This window comes from Phalacrocorax carbo, chromosome 6 (assembly GCF_963921805.1).
Source record: "Phalacrocorax carbo chromosome 6, bPhaCar2.1, whole genome shotgun sequence".
In the NCBI taxonomy this organism is placed as follows: Eukaryota; Metazoa; Chordata; class Aves; order Suliformes; family Phalacrocoracidae; genus Phalacrocorax; species Phalacrocorax carbo.
In genome coordinates this window covers 40563258-40588613 of record NC_087518.1, presented here as the reverse complement: position 1 = coordinate 40588613, position 25356 = coordinate 40563258, and the positions used below count along the sequence as shown (strand labels likewise).

At 40.3% G+C, this 25356-nt stretch overlaps 1 protein-coding gene across 3 annotated transcripts in view; it reads left to right on the top strand.

The window, feature by feature from the left end:
- LRRC7 (leucine rich repeat containing 7) overlaps nucleotides 1–25356 on the top strand; it is a 180890-nt gene that overhangs the window by 136415 nt on the left and 19119 nt on the right. For 2 of the 3 annotated variants that reach the window (XM_064454837.1, XM_064454838.1), the window contains exons 16-20: nucleotides 3805–4005; nucleotides 12742–12853; nucleotides 13074–13254; nucleotides 14251–15928; nucleotides 22366–22485. In XM_064454837.1, coding sequence (XP_064310907.1) covers nucleotides 3805–4005; nucleotides 12742–12853; nucleotides 13074–13254; nucleotides 14251–15928; nucleotides 22366–22485 — 2292 coding nt within the window. Of the gene's footprint in view, nucleotides 1–3804; nucleotides 4006–12741; nucleotides 12854–13073; nucleotides 13255–14250; nucleotides 15929–17697; nucleotides 17848–22365; nucleotides 22486–25356 lie in introns of all 3 variants that reach the window. The other variant, XM_064454840.1, reaches the window with a different exon arrangement.

Below are 25356 nucleotides of genomic sequence, written 5' to 3'. Positions count from 1 at the left end.
GCCCACAGGGCTGCATCTCTCCATAAGCGTTCTGGCTTGGCCATCCAAAGGTCAAGACAGTCTTTTTCTTTTGTATCACTGCTGCTTAGTTGTAGAAGAGTCCAACACTAAGATATATTTCCTGGAGTTTGTTCTTACCTGTTCTCCCTCATATCCATAAAGAGTGGGTATAAACCAATGCTGTAGTACATGACTCTGTTTCTGCATGAGATTCCTCTATTCTCATATACATTTCCAATGTTCCTCTCCTCCATAATGATCCTAATGTCTTCTCATCAGCCAAGACACTAGATGTTGCAGCTGATGCTATAGTTACTGCTTCTAGAGAAGAATTCTTAAATGAAAAGCTAAGCAGGGAGCTTGGAGCTGATCAGATATTTCCTCCCATCTGTGTATCTTGAAGGGTGCATCTCTGGTCTCTTGTATCTCACTGTGTGTACACCAGATACCTATAAATACCTGTAAGTTTGTAAAAACTGAAAGTAGGGAAATAATAGTATTCAAACCTGGGAAATCTTGCTAGGCTCTGAAAGGAAAAGATTTCCCATTGAAAGTGTATGTGGGTTTTCCCCCTATCATGGAAAACAACCTTTTTGCCCAAGCCATGAAAAAATGAGCTCAAATTCAATTACTCTTAATAAGATAGAAATGCTTATTTACAACCTTCTGGTATGTCTGTGCTCTCTCCCAGTAATGCCGATTCATCTCTGTATATGAACGACCGTAGATGTGTTGTAAAGAGTTCTTTGACTGAACTGTTCACCAGCCTGTGTTTAGACGGATGCACATGAACTGAAAGCTAATTGCTGGAGCCTTTTGAGAACTTGGTGTGTGTCACTCTATCCGTGTGTTGCAAGAGGTCTTAGGGAGGTTTTGATATATTTGGTTTTAGCAGTTTCGTCAGACCTTTATGGGATGAATTTGAAGGTTAACCTGAATTATCAATAGGCAGTAACCACAAACATTGGTAGAGTTCTGTAAAAGCATACATAGTTTTCACTTCTTATCTTTCATAAAACAGCCCTCAGCCAGCTGTATGAAAGCCAACTATGAAGAAAGGCTGAGACAGTTGGGGTTATTCAGCCTGGAGAAGAGAAGGCTCCAGGGAGACCTTATTGTGGCTTTCCAATACTTGAAGGGGGCTTATAGGAAAGATAGGGGAAAACTTTTTAACGCGGCCTGTTGCAATAGGACAACGAGTAATGGTTTTAAACTGAAAGAGGGTAGATTTAGACTGGATATAAGGAAGAAATTTTTTACAATGGGTGTGGTGAGACACTGGCACAGGTTGCCCAGAGAGGTGGGAGATGCCCCATCCCTGGAAACATTCAAGGTCAGGCTGGATGGGGGCTCTGAGCAACCTGATCTAGGTGAGGATGTCCCTGCTCACTGCAGGGGGGTTGGACTAGATGACCTCTAAAGGTCCCTTCCAGCCCAAACCACTGTATGAAGCTATGATTTCGTATGTTAAAATAGATTTGGTAATTGAAATTGTTCACTAACTTCTTCCGTCAAGAATTTTGATCTTCAAAAATCTCTTCTCAGGGTCATGCTACTTTTGATGTAGTATTAAACATACAGGAATTATATCGTCAGGGAGTACAGATTTCCTCTGTAATGATAAGTCTCAATCAGTGATGAAAATACCTGCATTCTAGTGGATATCACCTACCACAGCTGCCAGTATTTTTACTGTTTAATATTAATACTCACAGTGATATGAAACTCTTGCTGAAATCCCTGTCTGTGACTTGTCTATCTCATGGAAGTCTTTCCGTTAATTTTTCCTTGACTGGTACGTATTGAGGATTTGCTCTATGACTTGACTTGTAGCTATGCTGGTCTGTAGACCTTATACTTAACTCATTGCCTGAATTTTGCAAAAAAGCAATTGCCTAATTGGGCAACATCTAAATACGATTTCTTTCAACCGTAAATCAACCAGAGCTTTAGTAACACTTTAAAGACTTGATTTATTTTTTCTGTTGAAATTCTTTATTAACATATGATATCATAGTCATACATTTTGATGTTTTATGTTAAAGTCATGTCAGAATCTATTATCCGTAACGTTTATTCTATTGTGGTGCAGAATTGTATGCTAGTATTTCGTATAGTTTTATTTTCCAAATCGATCATGCTTGTACTTCTAAAATATTCCTATCAACAGACTGTATTCATTTGAATCCAAAATTACATTTTTCCTACTCTTTAGGAATTGAAAATCCAACAGCTATAGCAGTGAGCTACTAAGAGTAAGCTCTCTTTGCTTACCTCATGTACACAATGAGGTAAAAGCTTCTTTGTGGTAAATGCTTCCAAATACTTATCGGTTAGTAAATGTGGAGTAATTTCAGATTTCACAGCCTCATAATCAGAAACAGTTATCCTCGCACACACAGGTTGCACTGGGAGATGTAATTTTACTCCATTGAATTATTTTATTGCATTTCCACCCCAAATTCAGGCCCAGAGAGAGTGGTAGCCTCAGCCAGCACCTTCTGCATTTCAGCTGACTGCGTTTGGTAGCTGTTACATGCACTTAGAAGTGGGCTTGCTGCTCTGCAGGGTGTGCTCTCTGGTTCACCTTGTGAGTCCCAAGTTTGGTGCTTAAGCCACAACCATCTTTCACACCTCAGACAAAGGCGGTGGAGACAGGGTGGGCTTGCAGCATGAAGAACAGAGTGGGGAGGGCAGGAGATGCTCTGTGGAGGAGAGGGCCCTGTGCTGCGAGGGAAGCATCTGCCGTAGGCTAGGCTCAAGGGACAGACCTACAAGCTGCCCACACTCTCTCCACAGCCCAAGAAGCCTTGCCAAGGTCATGCTTCGTTTGGATGCACACTTCAGATTCCTCAGCCTCTCTTCTCATGGTGTGGTGTGATGTTCAGCAGACAAAATATGTCTGTACACAGGTGGGGAGGTATAAGTAGAGGTCAGCATCATGTATGCCATCTTTACTGCTTGGATTATTCCTGACATGGTCATTTGCTGCACTGTCTCCACAGAGTGATTTGCTGATAGAGTAATGTCTTACCAGATTACGGGGAGGGGGTGATGTCACCCATGAGCCTTCTCAGTCACTCAACTCAGCAACTCAACCCTGAGATTTTGTAGAATTGTCTTCAAATTAGGATTGCTTTGGACTTGGGAAATACAATGTTTCTCTACTTCTGAGTGATAAAAATTATAAACTTAAAGGGGAGCTTTCTAGAAAATGTGTAGGTCTGTCAGTTAAAGTACTATTCAGTGTGACTTAGGGTGACTTTTCTGTAGTGGTTTGAGTCTGTTTTCCTGTATTTTCTGTATATAAAAAGAGTAAGATACACTTGAGTGCATGTACGTACATTTTACATCTCAAAGAGCAAATAGCTCCCAGTAGATCAGATTCTGTTCTCAGCTGCCATAGATAATTCAGATTAATTCAGTACACTGAACATAGCTAAATTAATTCTGCATTTACATCAGTTTTGTTTTGAAAAAATGTGATTTAATATGTCAGTACTCTCAAGCACAGTGTAGAATTAAAATACAATACTCTCACAGGGTAAAAGATAGGCTTATAGGGAACCATTCCCATCCATTATTTTGTGTCACTGAAATTCCATTATAGGTTGACATAGTGTAACTGAGAGCAAACTGCAGTCCAAAAATCCATGAAGATAGCTATATGTAACACATTACCTCAAATAGATTAATTAAAAATTTGAGGAATTTACACTTAGCCATAGTACTGTAACCATGGTTTTAGTTTGCATGCTGTTTTCATTTTGTATTTGTGCTTTAATTCTTTTTATGAATGTTCAGGTTGAAATAAATCTAAAACGTTATCCCACTCCATACCCGGAGGATTTAAAGAATATGGTAAAATCAGTTCAAAATCTGGTGGGCAAAACAAGCCATGGAGTACGGCCTGAGAACTCAACACCAACTGCGAACAGTGAACAAACTGTGAAAGAAAAGTATGAGCACAAGTGGCCCATGGCACCAAAGGAGATTTCAGTGGAGGTAATGTAAAAGGATCGTTGTTCCTCTCAAGAGTTCGAGATGGGGTTTTAACATAACTCCATCAAATAAATGATATTCTGCATCTGCTGTGAACTTCATACCTAATAGTTTCTAGTTTCATTCCATAAAGTTAATTTAGTTTTATACTGAGTTGCTGTTTTTCCCAATACTGCTGAGTTTATCAGACTGAATTTTGGTTTTAAATCTACCTAGATCTGAATTTTGGTATTGATATATACAAGCACTCTCCTAAATTTTAATGATATGAGAGACTTGCATATTAGCAGGAGAATGGACCTGATCACGATGTACATCTCAGACTTAAGTAAGTGTATTTCTACGCCAAATATGTTCATGACAAATTAGTTGATCGCTCTGACCCTGCTATGCCATTAGGTTCTGCTTCTTCTATTCACATTACATGTAGTAGATAGCCAATTAACTTTGTCAAGAGTTAATGAAGTCAGCAGGAGCGCTTCTTCGACTGCAGGGAACTTTACATCAGGCACCCCCTGAATAGGGACTTACAATGAGTTGCAGAATGTAGCCCTTAGTATGTTTGCCAGAAGTAGATCAGTATGCATAGTAACAAAGTCTTCTATTCTAACATGAATACGGTTACTGAAAGGTAAATTCCTAAATACTGCAGTCTTCTGCAAAGCTGTTACAAATAGCTGAAGCGTGATCTCAGAGGGCATCTACTCATTAACATTCAAACTAATGACTTACCTTGTGCAGGCACAATTTATAAATAAGGGAAATCTGTTACGCTGGCAGTATGTACTGATAGTTTATAAGCTTGGACAGGTCTACAAGGATACCAGCATTCCTGAAAATCTTTATGAAGTCTTAATGTTCAAAAGAAATGAACGAGGAAAAAAGTTATCACATTATCTTTTCGCTCCTTTGCTATTTAAACATTATAAATTCATTGTCCTTGAAATATCCTGTGTCTGGCTAGTCATGTATGCATGAATTTTTCCTTCTCAGTTTTTCATATCCTTAACACAGGTTGACCGTTCTCACATATTCAACAGTCACTGTTGAATGCTGCGCTGTAGCTGCTCTGTCAGTGCTGTGTTTTTATTTACAGTTAAACATTTTAATTTCTTAAAAACAAAACAAAAGTTTTCTCTTAAGATGGCTTCAGAAGAATTTCTTCAAATCTAGGCACAGTTTTGATTAGTACTTCAAACTCAAATATTTAAGTTAAATCATTCATGTTTTTATCTAAATCTGAAATCTTAAATTCCACCGTTATTCCTTTTTACTCACTAAATTGTTTCTTACTGTGTAAATTTGGCCTTTGAACCAACTTATGTGTTGTGGACTGAGTATTGACATATTCTGCTGTTGTTGCTGAATACATATGATTTATTTTGTCTCATCTAGCTTTTGAACTTCAGTATTCTTAATAGGTTTCTGCAGATTTTAATTATCCTTACTGTGAACACATACATATTATCTAGCTGGAATTTGAATCAATGTTGCCTGACAAAGACATTAGATATTTGGTCTTGTGGCTGTGTCTGGTGGCGCAGACTTCAGAAATAGGTGGCTGCACTGGTATAGTTGCTGTTAAACTGAACGTTAAGGTATTAAACTAAAATGTCAACATCCCAGTTACCTGAGCCACAGCAGAGTCCTGTGATTATGCGGAGCCCAGTGAAGCCTCCATTATGGAGGTATAAGGAAAGAGTAAATGGCAGCAACACCATAAAATAATACAGTTACTCTGAAATGCTTGTGTGACCACATACTGTGTTCTAATGAAGAAAAGTCACAGAATCTCAGGTTGGAAGGGACCTCAGGGATCATCTAGTCTAACCTTTCTAGGAAGAGTGCAGTCTAGACAAGATGGCCCGGCACCCTGTCCAGCTGAGTCTTAAAAGTGTCCAACATGGCTGAGTCAACCACTTCTCTGGGGAGATTATTCCAATGGGTGACTGTTCTCACTCATGTGAGTGAAAAATTTCCCTCTTGTGTCCAATCGGAATCTCCCCAAGAGCAACTTGTGTCCATTCCCCCTTGTCCTCTCCATGTGACTCCTTGTAAAAAGGGAGTCTCCATCTTCTTTGTAGCTGCCCCTTAAGTACTGGTACATGGTGATGAGATCCCCTCTAAGCCTCCTTTTCTCAAGGCTGAACAAACCCAGTTCTCCCAGCCTATCCTCGTATGGCAGGCTTCCCAGTCCCTTGATCGTCTTGGTGGCCCTTCTCTGGAATTTCATTCTTTGATAAAAATGCTTTCACTTTTGCAACAGAAAAATAATCATATCTAGTTTTTCTGTGAATGTACATGAACTGTTAATTGCATGAGTGTCACAAAAAGCATTCTGTGAAAATAGTTGAATTACTGAAGAACCTGTGGTAATTCCTGAAGTGCAATTAAATAATGTGATTGCAATTTCCTAGTTAATTTTCTACCACAGCAACTGATGTGAGTGCGTGAGTATTTCCATCATATCAACGAAGAAGTATTTTTCATCTTCTATTATTTTAATAGTGAAGATGATGGAACTTTTTCAGGTTTTAATTTCCCTAGTACTTGGTCAAGACTAGTAACACAACCATCTCGTCAACTAAAGAAAAGAAGAAAAAGTGTTCTTGTCATTCATACAGATAATGACACTGGGAAAATTTTATGGCTGTAAAGCAGAATGATGTATACATTTCACTCTCTTTGGCTTCCTGCCTGCAGATAAAGAAGAGGTATGGGAAATCGTAGAAAAAGTGTGAACAATTTGGTGAATATTAGCACGATTTCAGTTGTAGCACATTAAATAAAACATAATTGAGCTCCATTTGCTTTTCAGATAATTAGGAGACATGATCTGAAGCTTCAAGTTAAAATACAGGTTGAAAATACAGGTCTTTTCTGATATACATTTAGACTGAAGAGAGTTTCTAATAACAAGGTAATTTAATTTCAGGTGCAATGCTCTCTTTTTCATCGTCAGAGGCCAGATAAGCTGGTTTCTTTTCTGATCTCTTTTGGGTTTTCTTGCAATTAATTTACACGTGTCTCTTCACAAAACTCTTTCTAAATAATTAAAGGGAGCATCTGAAATGAGTAACAAGCAACATTTCAAATCCCCTGTATCATCCTCTACTTTCAGGAATAAAAAGCAAACGATTTCTTAATTAATCATCAATTAAAATAAACCTCCTTGTTGTCCTAAGTCATTTTGAAAGATGTGCATTTTGGACAAAAAGAAGTCTGTGATAACTTAGTGTGTTGTGTAGCCTTTCTATGAGAAAAAATACCACAAATCAGCAATTAAGATCTTTATAGTTAATATTCTTGATATGTATGGATTGACAAATAAACTGGAAATACTTCTATATAACTCTCAGTTTTGGATTAAAAAGTCTTTTCTAGTCCAACCTAAAGCATTCCATCCTTTGTGTTAATTCCTAGCAGGTTTATTAATACTGTGTAAAAAGGAGAGATTGTTATTCTTTGAGTGATCTGATGCAGATGCTAGTGCTAACAGCTAGAAAAATACCGCCTCAGCTGTATTGGATCTTCTGAGACCTCCATCTTGTCTCAGTCAAAATAAGACCTCAATCCTTTTAACTTCTGACTTTGTTACTGTGTGGGTTTGGGTTGTGGGATTCTTTTGGGTGGGTGTGGGTGAAGAAGAGTGTTCTTTTTCTTTTGTTTTTAGTAAAAGTTTCAGAGACTGTGTTAAAAGATCATCTTGCCTTTCTAGGAAGACTTACGTCTATTTCCCTCAGGATCCTGGCTTCAGTTGATTCAGTTGATGTGTCTATTGTGGGAGCTGTTTTCCACTAATGAGATGCACAATGACAGTCTCTCCTGATTGGGGGAGGAATATATGCTAAAGATTTTTGGTTTGTATCTACTTTAAGCCCATACCTTGATAAGCTTTTTGCAACAGAATTACCTATCTTTTACCAGGGGTCAGAAATATCTTCAGCATTATAGATTTTCTGTTTTCTCCATGGCAAAAAAAGATCTTTACTGAGGTTATGACGTTGGTGCCTTCTTCTCAAAGGGGAAAGGAGGTAATGATTTACTCATCTGGAGATCTGACTCACAAGGGACCTTTCTTCAGACAGGATGTCAAATGTCTTAAAGTTCATTCTGAGTTACTTTGACTTCTGCTTGACCATATCTAGGTGTCTGGATTGGAGGAGCATTATTTGGGGCTGCCTCCCAGATAAAGCCTACTTTCCATAAAATAGTCCGAGACATTAGTTGACCCCTGAGGCTACTGCTCTGTCTGTCCCCACCTGCATGAGAACTCAGGAGGTGCAGTATTACGTGTCTGGACATGACACTCTGTATAAACTCGTATACACAGGGCATATAGGCCTGGTTTATGTTAGGTGGACCACGAAGTGGCTTTTTTGCAAAAGGCCCGAGACTCACTTTCTATTGGCAGCAGCCTTGGTGAGATGTATGGAGTTGGGTGCATTTCCAGCTAGATAAAGAGCTCGTTTTCTCCAGAGGCAGGAGAGCACAGAGAGCACAATTATAATATCAGGGTGTTGTAGCTCCGGGCAGTACTGAGATTTCTGTCCTCACACTGAAGACCACATACAGAGCTGGACAAGAGCCTCTCCATTGTTTATAACTGAGGATGCTGTTAGAACGTCTTCCATCCTCTGCAGTACATGACTGACAACTGGCTGGATAAGTACCTGCAGTTTACTTTTGCAGAATCCTGACCGTGGCCGTATGGGATTAAACTACTGCAAATGGAAACTTTCATTCTAAAATACATCTTTGTAGACTGGGGATCTTAAACTTTGATTTATCTGGTGATGGGTAGTTCTGGTCAGTTCTTGGATGCATCTCCTTGGCTGTGTTTCTGATCACTTGAATATGCAAGGTTAATGTGTGCATTCTTCCAGCTGCTTGCCGTCCACCGGACCGCAAGGCAGAAAGACACATGGCAGAAATAATCATTATGCCCTACCTGCAGATGACAACTTTTTTCCAGGATCTACCATGTCTTTCCATGTGGAGTTCCAAAAACTAACTCTGCCCCACTCTGTTCCTCATGTACTTATGTGTCCTTTGAAAACTCTATCATACATCTGAGATTGCGTGCTGGAGCTGAAAAGGTGAGAGCTCATTGCATCAGTGCCATAACGTTGTGCTGGCTGCTCTATCTCCTCTGCAAGTAGGAAGTGTGTTGGGATTCCTTCATTCTCCCACTTTCAGATTCCATATCCACAGTCGGAAGTTTTTCTTCTACCGGTTCGGTTATATCTTGTATTAACATCCTGTCTGGGACAACCTTCAGATCTAATGGCTGCTGAAACTGGCCTTTCTGGATGCTGCCACTGCAGCCAGAAGAGTGGGAGTGATGTAGGAGCAGGTGGAAGATCCTCCACTCTGCTTTCTTCTGGGATAATCCCATGTTTTGGGGTGACTCTCATTGCATTCCTGGACTGGTGACTGAGTTTTATTTAGATCAGTCTGATAATAGCTAGCTTAGACAGCAAAATATCCAGAACCGTGACTGCCTTTCACATGCTGACCTTTGGATAGAATTCATTTTGTGATTTTGTCAGGAGAAGACTATTTAGTGGGACTTTGAAGCTACTGACATACAGAGCTGAGAGGTGAAAGTACTGCTATTTTCTGTGCAGGACTGTAATGTGGGTAAGTGGCTCGGCAAGGTTTTGTTAAAAAACCGCAGCACTAACTGTGATTCTCAGGCAAGATGCCTATGCCTCAGTTAGTCTTGCTTGTATCTAGGGATATTCTGACAGCTATCTGGTTGCATTTGTCCCTAGACCTTCCGTGATCTCCTTTATTCTTTCATTAAAGTTTTAGTAAAATCTGGGCCAAGTAACATTTGCCTTAATCTGCTTATTTCTTTGCTTCTCCATTTCTTTATAGCCAGCTTCTCATTCTTCAGATTGACCTAGCCTTCTCCAGTTTACAAGTGCTGCCAGCCCTCTATGTATATTTAATTGTTCCTCTGGAATAAATATATCATTAATGGTTCTGCATTCCTCCGCCTTGTGCATGCTGCATCTGCCCAGAGTCCCGCCCCAGTCTGCTCTATTTGGAGGCTTTATATACTTTCCAAGCAGACTCTAAGAGTGAGGGTATTTAAAAAATTCCATATCTCCAGGTTATAATTTAATGTTCTTATGTTGTCAGCATGAATAATTGGTGATATTTCTCTTTCCCAGTTATTTTAATGGTTGTTACCAGGTATTTTCTCTTGGGAAATCGCTCACCATATTTTTCTGTCCTCTACCTATATCTTTCTCTGGTTAGTCCTGAGGAATAAGTTCTGACACAACACAGTTGCATTTATCTCCTCCCTTTGTTCTTGTAATTGGTAATTGGTCCTTTCCCCCCCACATTAGTGACCTTTTTGTTCTTTGGCTTGTAACAAAAAAGGTCCTCTTAAACAGAGTAGAATTAAATGGAATATGAGTTTGGTTTATTTACAACACATTCCACTTTCGTGGCATAATCACAAATGCCAGACTAGTTCTTTCAAAAGTGTATTGATTTTTATTGGAATAGCTGGACTAGGGGCTAGAAAGAAAGAAAGAAAACTTCATAAAATCATGCACCTGAAATAAAAACCTGTGTTCATCATTATGTCAAAAATGGAACTGCTGGTTCTTCCTATCTTACAGTAAGTAGTTTTATTTTAAGCTTATAGCTTTTGGAATTTTCATGGCACAATATTGGGATTCTAGGCTCAAGATAGAGAAACTAAAGAATTCCAAAAGAGTCACCTGTCTGATACAGACAACGCTCATAAATCGACTCTGGAAATCCCAGACAGGAAGGAGAAAGAAGAGCATACAAAAAGCTCAGAGGTACAACAAGAAACTTAACATGCACTGTGCTTCCAAGGTGGAGAACATCACACTCTGCGAATGCTATGCACCTTTTTATTTGTCAAAAATGGTTTTACATAAGCTTGTTACACTGCACCAGAAGGTGATTGTGCTGCACTGGAAACATGCTGTTGCACTATTGTTAGCTTTGACCTGTATGTACATCACTACTGTTATGTAAGAAATACCACACAACAAGGGGTCTTTGCATGTGGAAATAGTTTGAAGTCTTGGATATATTACACCGTGTAAGAATCAGTGTGTAGCTATACTTGCTTAAACGTTAGCAGTGAGAGGATTAATTAAATGGGCTGTGAAGATACCTGTTCTTTGCTGTTTAGGTATGCTACTACCTCCAGTAGAACACCAAATGCAGAGGATTAAAATATCTGTTGTGTAAATATAATAATATTCTTCAAGGATAAATGACATGGCAAATACTTCTACAAATCTGTTTCCACTGTTACTACAAAAAATAGTTTATGGAGAGTAAACCTCTAAAAGTTTTCTCCTTATGAGTTAAAGCAAGTAAATTTTGAAAATATTGTAGCATTTTACATTTTAATAATGTGGTTTTGATTTTGGTACTCCATTTTAAATTGTTTCTCTAAATATTACATCTCTTTCCTTTATTGACTTCAGTCTGCAAAATCACTGGAGTACCTTTAACAACAAAATGTCAGGGTACAGAGATCCTCATAGTGTCTCCTTTAGTGTAAGTTCCCTCCTAAATATATTTCTCCTAATCATTTCCTTCCTGATTTATACTACTAATTGATTTTCTCCTAGTATCTCTCCCAAACTTCCTCTTTTTTACTAGATACTCTTCTCCAACTTCCATCCTCTTACAAAATCACAGCTTGTCCTCTCACTTCTGAGATGATGCATGTTCCCTGTACCCCTCCCCACAAGGATCTTGATTGTCATTGGCACGGCTTCCCAGTGTTGCCATGCCCATCTCCATCAGTTCCCTTTCCATTGCATTTCCTTGAGCCCATGCACCAACACCCACAAAGTGTGTTTCCCATATTGCTCGTTCTTCCACCTCCCTTTCCTTAAGTCCCCTCCTGAGGGCTGTGTTACCAGTATCATTCCCCCAGTGTCATGCCCTGCCCTCTTCTCCCCAAGACACCTATCTTGAGGTCAGCGTCTTTCTCACTTCTGGACTTTCTTCCAGGGGTAAAAAATGCCATGGATTCCCTGTTTGTGTCTTCATTCCCTTCTAGCTATCCTATGAACCTAATTTAAATGTCCTAATTTAAAATATCTCTTTCTAAGACTACATCTCACTTTCCACTTTTTAAGTCATGTTATTTTCAGTTTATATCTGGTTGCTGGGTAGAACAGCAAAATAGTTGTGCGGGGCAGTCTTTGAAGGTCAGGATTTGCTGAACTCTCAATGAGAACTTTATGAAATCTGAATCATTTTAATTTAGCAAATATCTTTAGCAACAAAGTAATTTTCATTAAATATAGCTATAGGGACACTTGAATCTATGGAAGGACTTGTGCCATGAATAAATAAATCAGGAATACTTACTCCAGAAATAAGAAGTAGTTGTTTATTCTAAACTTTATTTATTTCTACTGGCAGCTTGCATTTGTGACCTTTACTTCATCAAAAATGTTTACAGGGCCTTGATATATCTTGCAAGTTCCATCTGTTTTGTCCACATTTTCAGAATGAACACATCACCATAATTTTTACAAGTGTTTATGTAGGACTAATTAGAATTTTCAGCTGATATATCAGCATGAGTAGACACTACCCGTATGGTGGGGTTTTGGTGTGTTGTCACATTCATGAAAAGAAGGCTGTGAAATATTTTTTTGTTGCAGCTTGAAGTGGCTTCTCTTTCCTGTGTTTACTCTACATTATTATATTCCTCAGGATGCCTTTGGACATCCCGCCAGTGAGATGAGGATAGGGGAACTTCGTCCTTCCATGCCAGAGACTCCGTTGTACCCACCCAAACTTGTTCTTCTGGGTAAAGAGAAGAAAGGTACTAACTTGACTTACAACATTTTAGATTAAAGCATATGTAATGTACACAGATAAGCATGTTACTTAAGATGTTCTACACTTCACTTGGATTTTAAAACATATTACGTGTATATTTGTGCATGTGTATATATACATCCGTAGTATCAATTTAAAAATGTTTTCTGGAGTTTAGTTTTCAGATACTACATCCTGAAAATGTTTGCTGTGTTTTGTTTCAGAATCGACAGATGAGTCTGAAGCAGATAAGATCCATTGTCTGAATAACAGCGTTTCCTCAGGCACTTACTCAGACTATTCCCCTTCCCAGGCTTCCTCAGGGTCCTCCAACGCGCATGTTAAAATGGGGTCCTTGCAGACAACGGCTAAAGAAGCAGTGAATAACTCTTTGTGGGGGAACAGGTGTTTCCTTTCTTTCTTAACACAGCTTCTGGTTGCCTTTCATTTTATGTTGTCATATGCATTCAAAGTGATCATATGCTATCTGTTAAGGCATTCAATTACAAAATTACAGTGTTTTTACCCCAGTTGTGCAGAGGTGTACACAGCTGTTCAAATCCAGGCTGTGCAGAGTTGGCCACGCGCTCGCACTCCATAAATGTCAGTAATTCTACAGCTGGTTTTTCAACTATGTGCCGTAACCATGCATTAAAAGTGCCTAGTAATTGGGCTGCAGTTATTCTGCTCTGTGTGGTCCTGAGCTGCAGCTGGCTGTAGTTTAGCATAGATAGCAGAGTGTATGTCTCTCATATTATTGCTGTCCTGAGGCTCACTCTGCCCTGGACCTCCAAGAAAACACAGTTCTTTGAAAGTTGTAATTTGCACTGTCTGTCAGCAACCTGAAAACACTCTCGTACCATACCAGAAATACCCTGCCCTGTCTATTCCTGCTATAAATCACCTAATGTAGTTCCATCCTAAAGGTAGTTCCATCCACAGGCTCTTCCCTATTAAAAAGAGCTGGAGCCTGCTCACTAGAGATGCAAAAAATCTTGATGCTGAGAACACTCACAAACTGAATCTGGTATTTTTGTTTAAAAAAAGAATCATGTAAGTTTAGAAAAATCTTCCCCTGTTCTCATAGAAGATTATTTTTACAGCAGGAAAATATGTTCAGCTGGATTTATATGAACATGGCATTGAGCCACCCAGGACTTTTGACTGACTTCTTAGGTTCTCTGTGTATGTACTTACAGAATCTGTGCTCCAGTGCAAAGAACTCCTGCACGCATTCATGCCAAACCAGTGGCACAAGGTGCACATCCCATAGTACCATCCCAAAGTCAGGGTATAGATTGGAGAATACTAGATAGGTTTATAATTGCATCTTTCTGATGACTGCTTATGTGCTCTAATAGAGGACATTTTATCGTGTTTTGTTTTGGTTTGTTTTTGCAGGCTGGCACAGTCATTTCCTCAGCCCCTTGAAACAAAGCCATTGCTGAGCCAGCGGGAATCCACTGCGGCGGGGAACCTGCCACAGCGCACCGACAGGCGCCCACTGAGCGACACCTTCACCGACAGCTGGAACGACAGCTCGCATTACGATAACACAGGGTTCGTTGCAGAGGAGAACACGATGGAGAATCCGAGTGCTAACCCCCTCCTGAGCACGAAATCCAGAAGCACATCTGCGCACGGACGCAGGCCGTTGATTAGACAAGACAGGATAGTTGGCATTCCGCTGGAGCTGGAGCAGCCGACCCTCAGAAACACACATGAATCTGAAGTGCCTCCTCCCAATCCTTGGCAAAATTGGACCAGAACTCCTAGTCCTTTTGAAGACAGGACAGCTTTTCCTTCCAAACTGGAAAGCACCCCCACCACCAGCCCTTTGCCTGAGCGGAAAAATCATGTCAAAGAGTCTCCTGAAATGACTGGCACCTTCACTCCAGGAATAGCATGGGAATATCATGATTCAAATGCTAACAGAAGCCTCACAAATGTCTTTTCCCATATCCACTGTCGCCCAGATCCTTCCAAAAGCGTTATTTCAATCAGCAAGAGTACAGAACGGCTTTCTCCAATGATGAGGGATTTAAAAACTAACAAATTTAAGAAGTCACAAAGTATCGATGAGATAGACATTGGTACATACAAAGTGTATAATATACCCTTAGAAAACTATGCATCTGGTAACGATACTGTAGGAACCCATGAGAGGGTGGACAAGCTCCTGGGCCCGGAGCACGGCATGCTGAGCATGTCCCGCAGCCAGTCGGTCCCCATGCTGGACGATGAGCTGCTGACATATGGCAGCGTCAAGGTGCAGCCGCAGCAGAAGTCATCTGTCACGAAGAAGGTCTACCAGTTCGACCAAAGCTTCAACCCGCAGGGAGCAGTGGAGGTCACAGCGGAGAAGAGGCTACCGCCACCTTTCCAGCTCAACCCTGAGTACATTCCCCAGCAGAGTAAAAACCTGCCCCAGGATCTGGTCAGCCCGAGGGCCTACCGCGGCTACCCCCCCGTGGAGCACATGTTCTCCTTCTCCCAGCCTTCGGTGAACGAGGAGGCAGTCAGTGCCCCCTTTGCGAGCCAGGGGTCTCGGCCGGGGTTCTTGAGGAGGGCGGATTCGTTGGCCAGCTCCACCGAGATGTCCATGTTCAGGAGAGTCAGTGAGCCCCATGACCTGCCCCCGAGTGATAGGTATGGCAGGCCTTCGTACCGAGGAGCTGTGGAGCGGCAAGGCAGTATCTCGGTCTCTGAGTCTCAGTTCCTCAAGAGGAACGGCAGGTATGAAGATGAGCATCCTTCCTACCAAGAAGTGAAAGCCCAGACTGGAAGCTTTCCAGTTAAAAACCTTACACAAAGGAGGCCGTTGTCTGCAAGAAGCTACAGTACAGAGAGTTACGGCACATCGCAAACCAGGCCGGTTTCAGCGAGGCCTACAATGGCAGCTCTGCTGGAAAAGATACCGTCAGACTATAACTTGGGTAACTATGGCGACAAGCCTTCCGATAACAGTGATATAAAGACAAGGCCTACCCCTGTGAAGGGAAATGAGAGCTGTGCTAAAATGCCTGCTGACTGGAGACAACAGCTACTTAGACATATAGAAGCTAGAAGGTTAGACAGGGTATGTTTGGCGCTTCTCTGCAATTAATGCCTTTAGTTGTGTGTTTCGGTATTTCAAACTATTTGCACATACAGTGGTAACCACCAGAATTCCCAGTAATGAAATTTTTGCATTGGTGTCAGAGGGACTGGCCCGCAAAGGGTCTGGGGTTGCTCAAAAGCAGCTGGAGTGAGGGGTAAATGCGTGATAAAGAGTCTCTACATGAGTAACGCACCACAGTGCATGTTACTAATGTAGTAAATGCTGCAGCACTGTCTGAAGTAATAAAAACCATAAAAATCTCTCCTTATCAACAGATGTGAACGTGCTGCTGAAGTCTACCACTTCAGTAATGACTTCAGAGCTTTAAAATACGCCAGGTACATCTTTGCAGTAAAAGGCAATAAAGAAAAACAGATAAAAAGTAAAATAATGTATTTTAGCTTTCATATCACTGTTAGTGGAGGGGATTTAAAGGTATCTCTTACCTCTGAAAAATATCACTGGATATACACTGCCACTATTTTTAACAAGGAATATGATTATAACTCCTTTTAGCAGTAGGAAGTTATGCTTATTTACCTTCTATACAAAACAAGTACTATAGCGCATGATTTCAATAATGATCTTGACTTTTTAATGACCTACTTCATGAATCGGGTTTACTTCATAATCTGAAGTGGTTGTGAAAAATTACTGTCATCAAATGCATAAGTTAGTTTCAAAATGTGTCCATATATCTATTTTATGCTAGATGCTCGTGAGTTTGGTGTTAATATATTCATTAGCTTCCAGTTGCTTGGATGTGATGCATATTAAAATAATATTAAGGATCAAATGGATAAACTTTAAAACCTGGCTTGAAGGCTGAAGTTTTTTCCTGACTTCAGCTATTTTCATTGTGTTGTGTAAAACTGATTGGAAAATACATAATACCTAGGCAAAATAGTGCACCCCAAGTAGAGACATTTCTGGTGGAAAGAAACACTTCCCAGATGTTGTTTGTTTCAGAAATATCTTTACACTTTTTATTTGCTTAAGAAATACTTTCTCTTGTGGAAGGCTGACACTGGTGATTTTATCTAGTTAAACTGAGTTCATAGTAATCCCTGCAGATGCCAGCGAGCTAGTTTCTGGTTGTTAACAATGTACACACATTGCAAAGCTCTAAGAAGCTGGGCTGTCTAGTGGAGATTTTGCCAACGAGAATGCCTGGGCACTGCGCTGCAGCAGCAGCTGCTGCAGGAGAAGACGCTGCCCGTCTGCCCATGGCCAGCAAGGTGCCAGTCTGTGCAGGACCTGTGTACCTGCTGTGCTGGGCCCAACCGCAGCTTGTCCCTTGTGGGCAGCTGCTAGCCAGGGAGCAGTGGCAAAGCTCATAAGATGGTGCAGAGCCTTCCTGTAGAGGGTTTTCTCCTCTGCCATTGATGCTCTTTTGTGCTAGATACATGTTTTCTGGCCCATCCATGGTTGCGCAGACGTACCAAAATTTGGCCATATTTGCAAAATAAAGACTTGTACTGTGTTATGTACTGCAGTTTTCAAACTACAGATAATGACATATTTCATCTGCTGTCAGCGTTGAAGTCTTTTATGGTATCCATTTTATGTATAATTAGCAATGTATTTGCTTCCGTGTGACCCAGTGCATGCATCAAGAAGCTATTTATTCCTTGGTACTGTTCGTTTGCTTAAACTAAAACTTTGTGAAATTAACCATATATGTGTGATACTTAATTCAATGAGCATGTGTGTTCATATCCTGTCACGTGGTTGTTTCCTCTACTCAGACCGCTGCTTACAAACACAACACAGTTAGCCTTGGCATGCTGCACTCTGGAGGTTTTTCAGCAATGCATGCCGGCAGAAGCATGACTTTAAACTTGCAGACTAAATCTAAATTTGAAAACCAAATGCTTCAAGAGCTACCTCTACCGAAAGTAAGTATGGGATAGCCAGCATATACCAGCATTACGAAATAAATTAATAATACTCCTTGCTTTTTCCTGGTTTAGCTTTTGCCTATTATTCATGCTTATATTATACACAATCCAAAAAGCAAAGATGATAATACAATTTTCCTGCTCAATAATCTTGCTTTTTGGATTAAGTAGCTCACATGGCTGTCATTACTGCTTTCTGCTCTCGTGTTAGACTGATGCAATCATTTTTTTCAATGACTTAATCTGTGCACAGAAATGGAGAACATGTTTTGTTTTGTGACTGTTTGATCCTTAGAAAAATTAACATAGAAATGTTTAATGTGCATTCAAATAGGCTCCAAGAGGCAGGGATTTTAACATATGAACTTGAATTGGTTACGTGGTAATAGTTGATGAGTTTTGAGTCGGTGTCTACCACACCTAAATGAATTTTAAACTTTTGTTGCCTATAGAAAGAAAATAATTTTCTCAATTTTTACTGTTTATTTTACAACTATTAACGATATATTGTTGATAAGTACATGCATACAAAATTATATACAAACAAATGCTTGATGGGAAAAGCCCATATGACAATCCAGAGAGGGACCTTGCTGAAATATTTTCAGAGTATCAGAGAGGGGATGCTGAGATCTTAGTCTGTGTCACGTATGGCCACAACGGAGTCACAGCAACAACCAGTTGCCAGACACTTGCAAGCAGTCGCACTGTCGGGATTGAGTGTAATGGCAGGGGGCTGCTGCAGTGCTAGAAGTGATGAGCATCGTTAAGTGTCATACTGCATTAGCATCAGTAGCTGTTGGTACAAGTTAGCAGCATCTCTGTGAGTAATTAAAGGGTAACAGAGCATAGATCTAGGCGCTGAAATGTGATCATCTGCGCTGTTAATTCCTGGACTAGCCTCAGGCGTGGTTTGGCCCAGGCCAACTGGCACCCTCCCAGGCAATCCCTGGCCGGCCTCTGGAGCCAGCACTGGCCAGAAATTCCCAAAGGAGGGTTTCAGTGCCTGATTCAAGAGTTTGGATCCAAGCCTGTTTAAAAGAGAAAGATAATTTAATGGCAGCACCATGACCAGATTGTGCTGGTTGGCTGGAGGACAGGCCTTAGCACTGCTTAGCATACTAATACAGGCATATGCATCGTACACTGGATTTCCAAGCAAAGCTGTGATAAGTTAACAGTGCACGCGTGCATGCACACACACACACACACAGAGATCGTTGTCAGGTTTCTCCTGCTGTAACTTACTTATGTTAACTTCATTTACACGTCCTATGCAGCTGTCCCTGGGTTTAAAGAAGTCCTGATGTCAGTGTGTGCTTCTCTGTTGTTCAGTTGATGACATCCAGGTGACATCTTAACTGTAGATGTGTGTGTGTTTGGACACAGACAGCCTTCCAGTGTTGGTCATACTGTTTTTTTCTTTCAAAGAATTTGTTTGTCTACTTGGGTATATACTGATTCTTGTCACAACTCCTTGAAAGAAGCCCATTTGACATCAGCTGCAAATAATGGTACTATTTTTCCACACACATTTAGGAATAAGGTATTATATATCATTTTAAGAATTTTAGGCTGTAGATGAATATGGATACTAGTGAATATATGAATATAAATGGACGTCTGAGGAAATTCATGAAACTGCTTAAAGTTACATGTTTTGGGGTGTGGTCTTATGTGAATTATTCTGCTTTATATTTCGCCAGCATTTCATTGCTACAAACCCATATGAAATGTGATGCTCAACTGCATGAAGGGGGTGTATTCTAATACTGTACTGTTTGGAGAGCAGTGAAAAATTGTTGAACAAATAATATGAATGTTTAGCATTGTTTAATTGTATTCCTTCACATGTTCTAAAGGATTTGCATTTCTTAATGAATCCAGGCCACAGCAGCTTAATATTTACCTCTTGTTCTTCCTCTTTCTTGTGGCCTAGATTCAAGAGAGTAATGAGTGAGATCTGTTTGTCCAGTGGAAGATCAGGAAATCAAGTATAGCAATTACTTATTTTGAGGAAGTTTATTACATTGATTCTGCTCTATATATAAAATGTTTGAACTGCTGCTTTTCATTTTTTACCTGGACTTAATAGACAGGTAGTTTGTTTGCAGTCTGTCCGAGCTCTGTAAATGAATAATATTACAAGAAGACAAATTCATTTTACTGCAGAAAATGAAAAGAAAAACCTGTTATCACAGAATTTTCATATTTATTGAGAAAGCAGAAAGCGCCCTCTATATTTTTTCTTTTTCCATTTTGAGTGCGAACTCACCTCTGCGGATTAGTCAGTTGCTTATAAAAACAGCACAACACTGTCTGCAGTGACAAAAGAAACACTTTTCAGAAGAAAGCTTTCAATTTTTGGCATCCATCTCACAGTTATTTTAAAAGTTTATTGTTTGGTGCACTTCATTCTCAGAAGTGTACAGTACCACCTCCCTTTAGGAATAATCACTTAGGAGGAAAAACAGAAGTTCCCTCAGGAAGCTGCCTCATTAATCCCCTCTGTCTCTGCATGGTGAAGGCACATAGCACGTTTTATAAATTTGTTTCTCTGGGAGGTGAGCATATTTCCAGCGCAGCCTTGGGCACCTTGGTCTGTGGGTGTCTCTGGAAGGGATGATTCACATCACAATGATGATGGTCTTTCTTTTCCATTGTATTTTTACTAATACTCAGAGCAGAAATTTTTGCAATTGTACTTTTTCATTTTAGAAGTTGGTTGCTGTCCTGGTCTCAGGTGGTCTACCCCCCCGTTTGGGTGAGAGTTATGTGGGGATGTGCAGCAAGCAGGCAGAATGGCTGATTCCTGAGTTTACGTAGGCACAAAGAGCCCTACCTGGGCCCAAACTGGGACCCAAATCCTGAGATATGGACAAACAGGTCAGCATGGCCGGGGCTGGGAAGCCTCAGCATGGGTAACCCCTGGCAGTGTGTTCAGGCAGGCTGCTCACAGTCCTGGACGCCTGTCTGGACACAAAGGTTTAGCTGTGTGTGAGGGACTTAAAGCCATATCGTCAGGTTTCATGCATGTCTGTACGCCAGCGTGCGGCTCTGGGCCCAAATTTGCCAGCGTTCGAGAGTAGTGTGCTGTCTGAGAGAGCAGCAGAACTGCCGTGTCAGGCACTGGGACCAGTGTCTGTTGAGCTGTGAGGGGTAATCTATGGAAAAAGTGCCAAGATTGGTCTCATTTTTCCATTTTTAATGTGCATAAGGAAAGCTCTATAGGGAGGTCTTGTAGTTTCAACAGGAAATTGTTTTCTAGTGGTTTTTAATATAAGGAAAATCACAACTTTCCTGATTTTTCTGGAAGACTTCTTGAATGATGAGAGAATTATTATGAAAATTTTCTCTGATTTTAAATAATTATGGTTGAATTTTTTTACTTAAGCTCTGAAGAGTGATTTAAATCACAATTTACTTCTATTTACTTTTAAAGGACTTTTAAGCTTGCATAAAAAGAAGTTCTTAAGTGGCCAGTTAGCAGTTTCAATATTTCAAAGCAACAGTTTCATTTGTTCTTCAGTCATCTAAAGAAGTGCTTCCTGATTTTTTTTTAATCTAAGATGAAGAAGAAACTGCTTGAATGTCAGAGGGAAAGAATAGACTTTTTTTTTTTTCTTTGCAGATTACCGTTAGTCAGAACTGAGTAAGCAGTTAACTGAATAAGCATTACATAATGCTAAGTGCTGTCAGTGGTAGTAGTGTGTTGGCATTTTGGAAAGTCTGACACAAAAAAAACATACCCATGTTAGCAAAAGTCCTCAAAAGTACTGAAAGCAGGAGTAAAATAAATCAGGAAAGTGGCAAAGAAGAAACGTGTAAAAGGAGAGAAAAGTGGAAAATAATAATGAAAGTGTCAAGCTCATTTAGGAAACTTTAAATGTGTGTTATGTCCATTCATATTCAGGGAAGCATTTAATTACTGCTTAACATTGTACATATGATACCCTGTTAACTTAGAACAAAACCAGCCACAGCCTAGAGAGAGGTCTGTGTGAAGCACACCACACACAGTAATACACAGAGCATAGTGCAAGGTAAGAGTAGTCACAAGTTCAATATTGCCAGTAAGGAATCTTTTCTGAAGAATATACAAGCATATAATTTATCTTGGTGGCAAATACTTAACAAAAAAGTTTTTGATGCTTGAATGACCAGTAAGAAAGTTCTAACTCAAATGATTAATGGCAGACTGCACGTTTAAATGTGGAACTTTGCCAAAATTTGTTTATTTGAAAATAATGAGTTACATTAAATTAATATTTTCTTTTCTCTCATCATTCATTATTCTCATTATTTCTCATATATATCTTTCAAGAACTCCTGCTTGCAGAGAGTTCCACAGCAATGTGATTAAAAGTTAATGAAATATTGTACAAATTTAAGAGGATTTCCATTTTAGCAATGTTGTGTTGCAGTTCAGCTGGGTTGATTACTGAAATAAATATGAGGACAGAGTTTTCTGTTGTGGTGTGTCGACTAAAGGCTGCCCTACCATTTCTGCAACAGACCCCGTCGCAGCAGAGCAGCATTCTGGACAACGGGCAGGAGGAGGTGTCTGTGAGCAGCCAGTGGAACCCCTACCCGCTGGGGCGGCGGGACGTGCCGCCCGACACTGTCACGAAGAAGGTAAGCAGCACAGCAAAGCTGCTGGCATAGCTGCGGTTGTCTTCCCAGCAAATCACTGGAAGGAGGAGAACAGGTTAATGAGGTCAGGTTTGGGAAATACATATTTTTGTTTCAAAGTTTAGAGCAGTAATCATTATGAACTAAGGATTGTATTTTCATGCCTGCAACCCATTTTTGTATTTATGCAGATGCTAGTCGATAGAGTGTGAAATGGGCACAGTGGGCTTGGCAGGTGTATTTCTGCACATATCAGGCATCCGTCAGCTCCCTCTTGTCCTGAAAAGTCTTCGTACAAATGTTTCATTTCAATTACATTCTTCAGTTCACAACAAAAATAAATGTGTCGAGATGGAGGCCAGCCCAGTGGCTGGACAGTTACAGATATTTTCACAGAGACATCCTAGGCACACATCATCTGCTGATAAACTCACTAGAAAGGGGTCTAATTTCTAGTACCTTGTGGTGGTAGATATTAAATTACAGTGCTTGCATTTGGCCTGTTCTGTGAAAATAGTGGCTGCTCTCTCACAGCCCCAACTTGGCTCTGCTCATTGACTGAGAAACTGCCATTTTTAGATGCTCTAATCATAAAACTGGAGGATCTTGACAAACTAAAATGTTTTTCCAATTGGCTTTAGAAGGTGGGGCGGCACATGTAAGCAGCAATAATTGCATTGATTGCTATCTATGTGGAGATCGGTCCTGCTTGTTCCTGAAATGAAATCTTACGAGTGAATAAAACTGGTGTGAAAGTTGTAATGTGCACACTAATAACTTCTGTAGCGTAATTAACTGTCAGCACCGATGAGGCAAATATCTCCCTACTGGCTTCCACATCTTTTTACCAAAGATAGTTTCAGAAGCAGTAGCCCTTGCCTTAATACAAAAGTAGCGACAAGAGATACACCTGTACAAGAGAATTGCTTGAAATGGGAGGCAAAAGCCATTGTACCTAAAGCAGCCCAGGGTCTTCTTCCCAGGCATAGGAAGGCAAGGAGGAGGGGGCCCTGACATTGTTTGATGGAGTTGGCTCTGACAGCCAAGTTATTCAAAGGGTTTCTTTTTCCTCCCATATGCAAGAAACTAGGATAAGGGATTTAAGAGGAGTCACTGCTTATCTTCACTGGCTTATTGGGATAAACCCAGCTTTTATCCATTCACACAAACGTAACACAGTCTATGTTGTGCATTTGTGCATCATCAGTGTTACTATAATAGGAAAATGCAGATTCTTTTTTGTTCTGAATATTTCAGAATCTCGCCGCTCAGATGTGGTAAGTGCAAACATTGCATAACCGTACTGAAATCTGCTTAACTCAGTGGAGCAATCCATTGTTACATCCGCTGTCAGCTACTTTAATTATACTGTAAATATTGGACACTGAGCTGAAAATTATTAACTTTTGTGGTGGATGTTAAAGTAAAGAATACAAATGAAATTGGGGAAGCAGTCTGCATAATCAAGATTTTTTTTCTGCAGAATAAATAATTACCATTGCCAAGAAAGGCAGCTTATCCACCTCCAGCAAGAGCCACAGTGTGAATACACAAGAAGTAGTGATATGATCTCTTCAAAGTCTGTTAAGAGCAGTGAGAAAAATGAATTCTGAAAATTGTTTACTCACCATCCTCAGGAGGTGGTTTGCAATGTGCTGTTACGACAATGCTAATCCATTGAAAGTGACCTAGTGTCTTGGTTTCCCAGCATCTGGGGATTAAAATACAGCAATTATTTGAAGTCAGACTCAGGAAATCTCCTATAGAATTGAAGTTCAACATTACAAACAATTAAATGGTGTAAATATAAATTGTAGTATATGTTTTGGTTTTCCACTAATATAATAGTACTAGTGTGAATGGACACCTGCAGACCAGAGTCACTACATGGTAGAGCTGTACTTGGGAAATCGCTGGAAGAAGAGCTGGGACTTGTTCTTCCAAGGGGGAGAGCATGTACACAGATGGACTCTGTACTCCAGCTGATGTAGTACGTCTATAGACACAATAATACATGTTCCTAAATTATCCACACGTAGAGTGCTACTATACATGTAGTGGTAGCTATTTATTGGTCTTATGTAGGGTGGGAATACTACACAGTAATTACTACATAATTATGTGGGGTGTGAGTAGTTGTTGCTGTCCTTTTTGCTGTTCAGAATACAGATTAAATGCTAGTTTTATTTTAAGTATGATCATTTATGTGATCATCCCATAATTTCTGGGCTATTTCTCCTACGGAAAAGTTGGATATTTTAATCTTGAAATTGAATAACCCACTGATTTATTAGAAGACCACGGTATTTATACTTCCTGGAAGATGACTTTTTCTGTCATGTCAACAAGACCGAAGTCAGCTACCTGCCTGATTAAATCAGTTGTATTCTGAGTTAGCTGCTCCTCCATAAAAAGGGAAGGGTTAGAAGTGTGGTGTGGGATTACCAAAAGGGAACCTGGAAATCACTCCTTATGAAAAAGAGAGGTTGAAGAGTGAGAATGAAGATGGAAAATTAACAGACATCAGGCTGGCCAACCTGGGTGCAGGGTGACGACCCTCTAAGATGATGAGCTACACAGATTTGGGGATGCATAGGACTCTGTTAGTTGGCCTCTTCTGCTGCAGGATCACAGCAGCCCCCATGAAGGCTGAAGCAATTCAAACTCTTAGAGATCCTTGCATGGACTGTAATGGTCTCAGTGGATGTGGAAGGAGCATATGCTATGGAACTGGAGCAAGGCAGCTGCCTCAAAACCGGGACACATAAAAGTGTCTGAGTCACCATTTCTCTCCCTTTCAACTTGTGAGTATTTCTGTTAGTCGTGACTGAGAGGCTGGAGGCTCTTTCTGTTTTGTTGCCATCATCTGCTCTT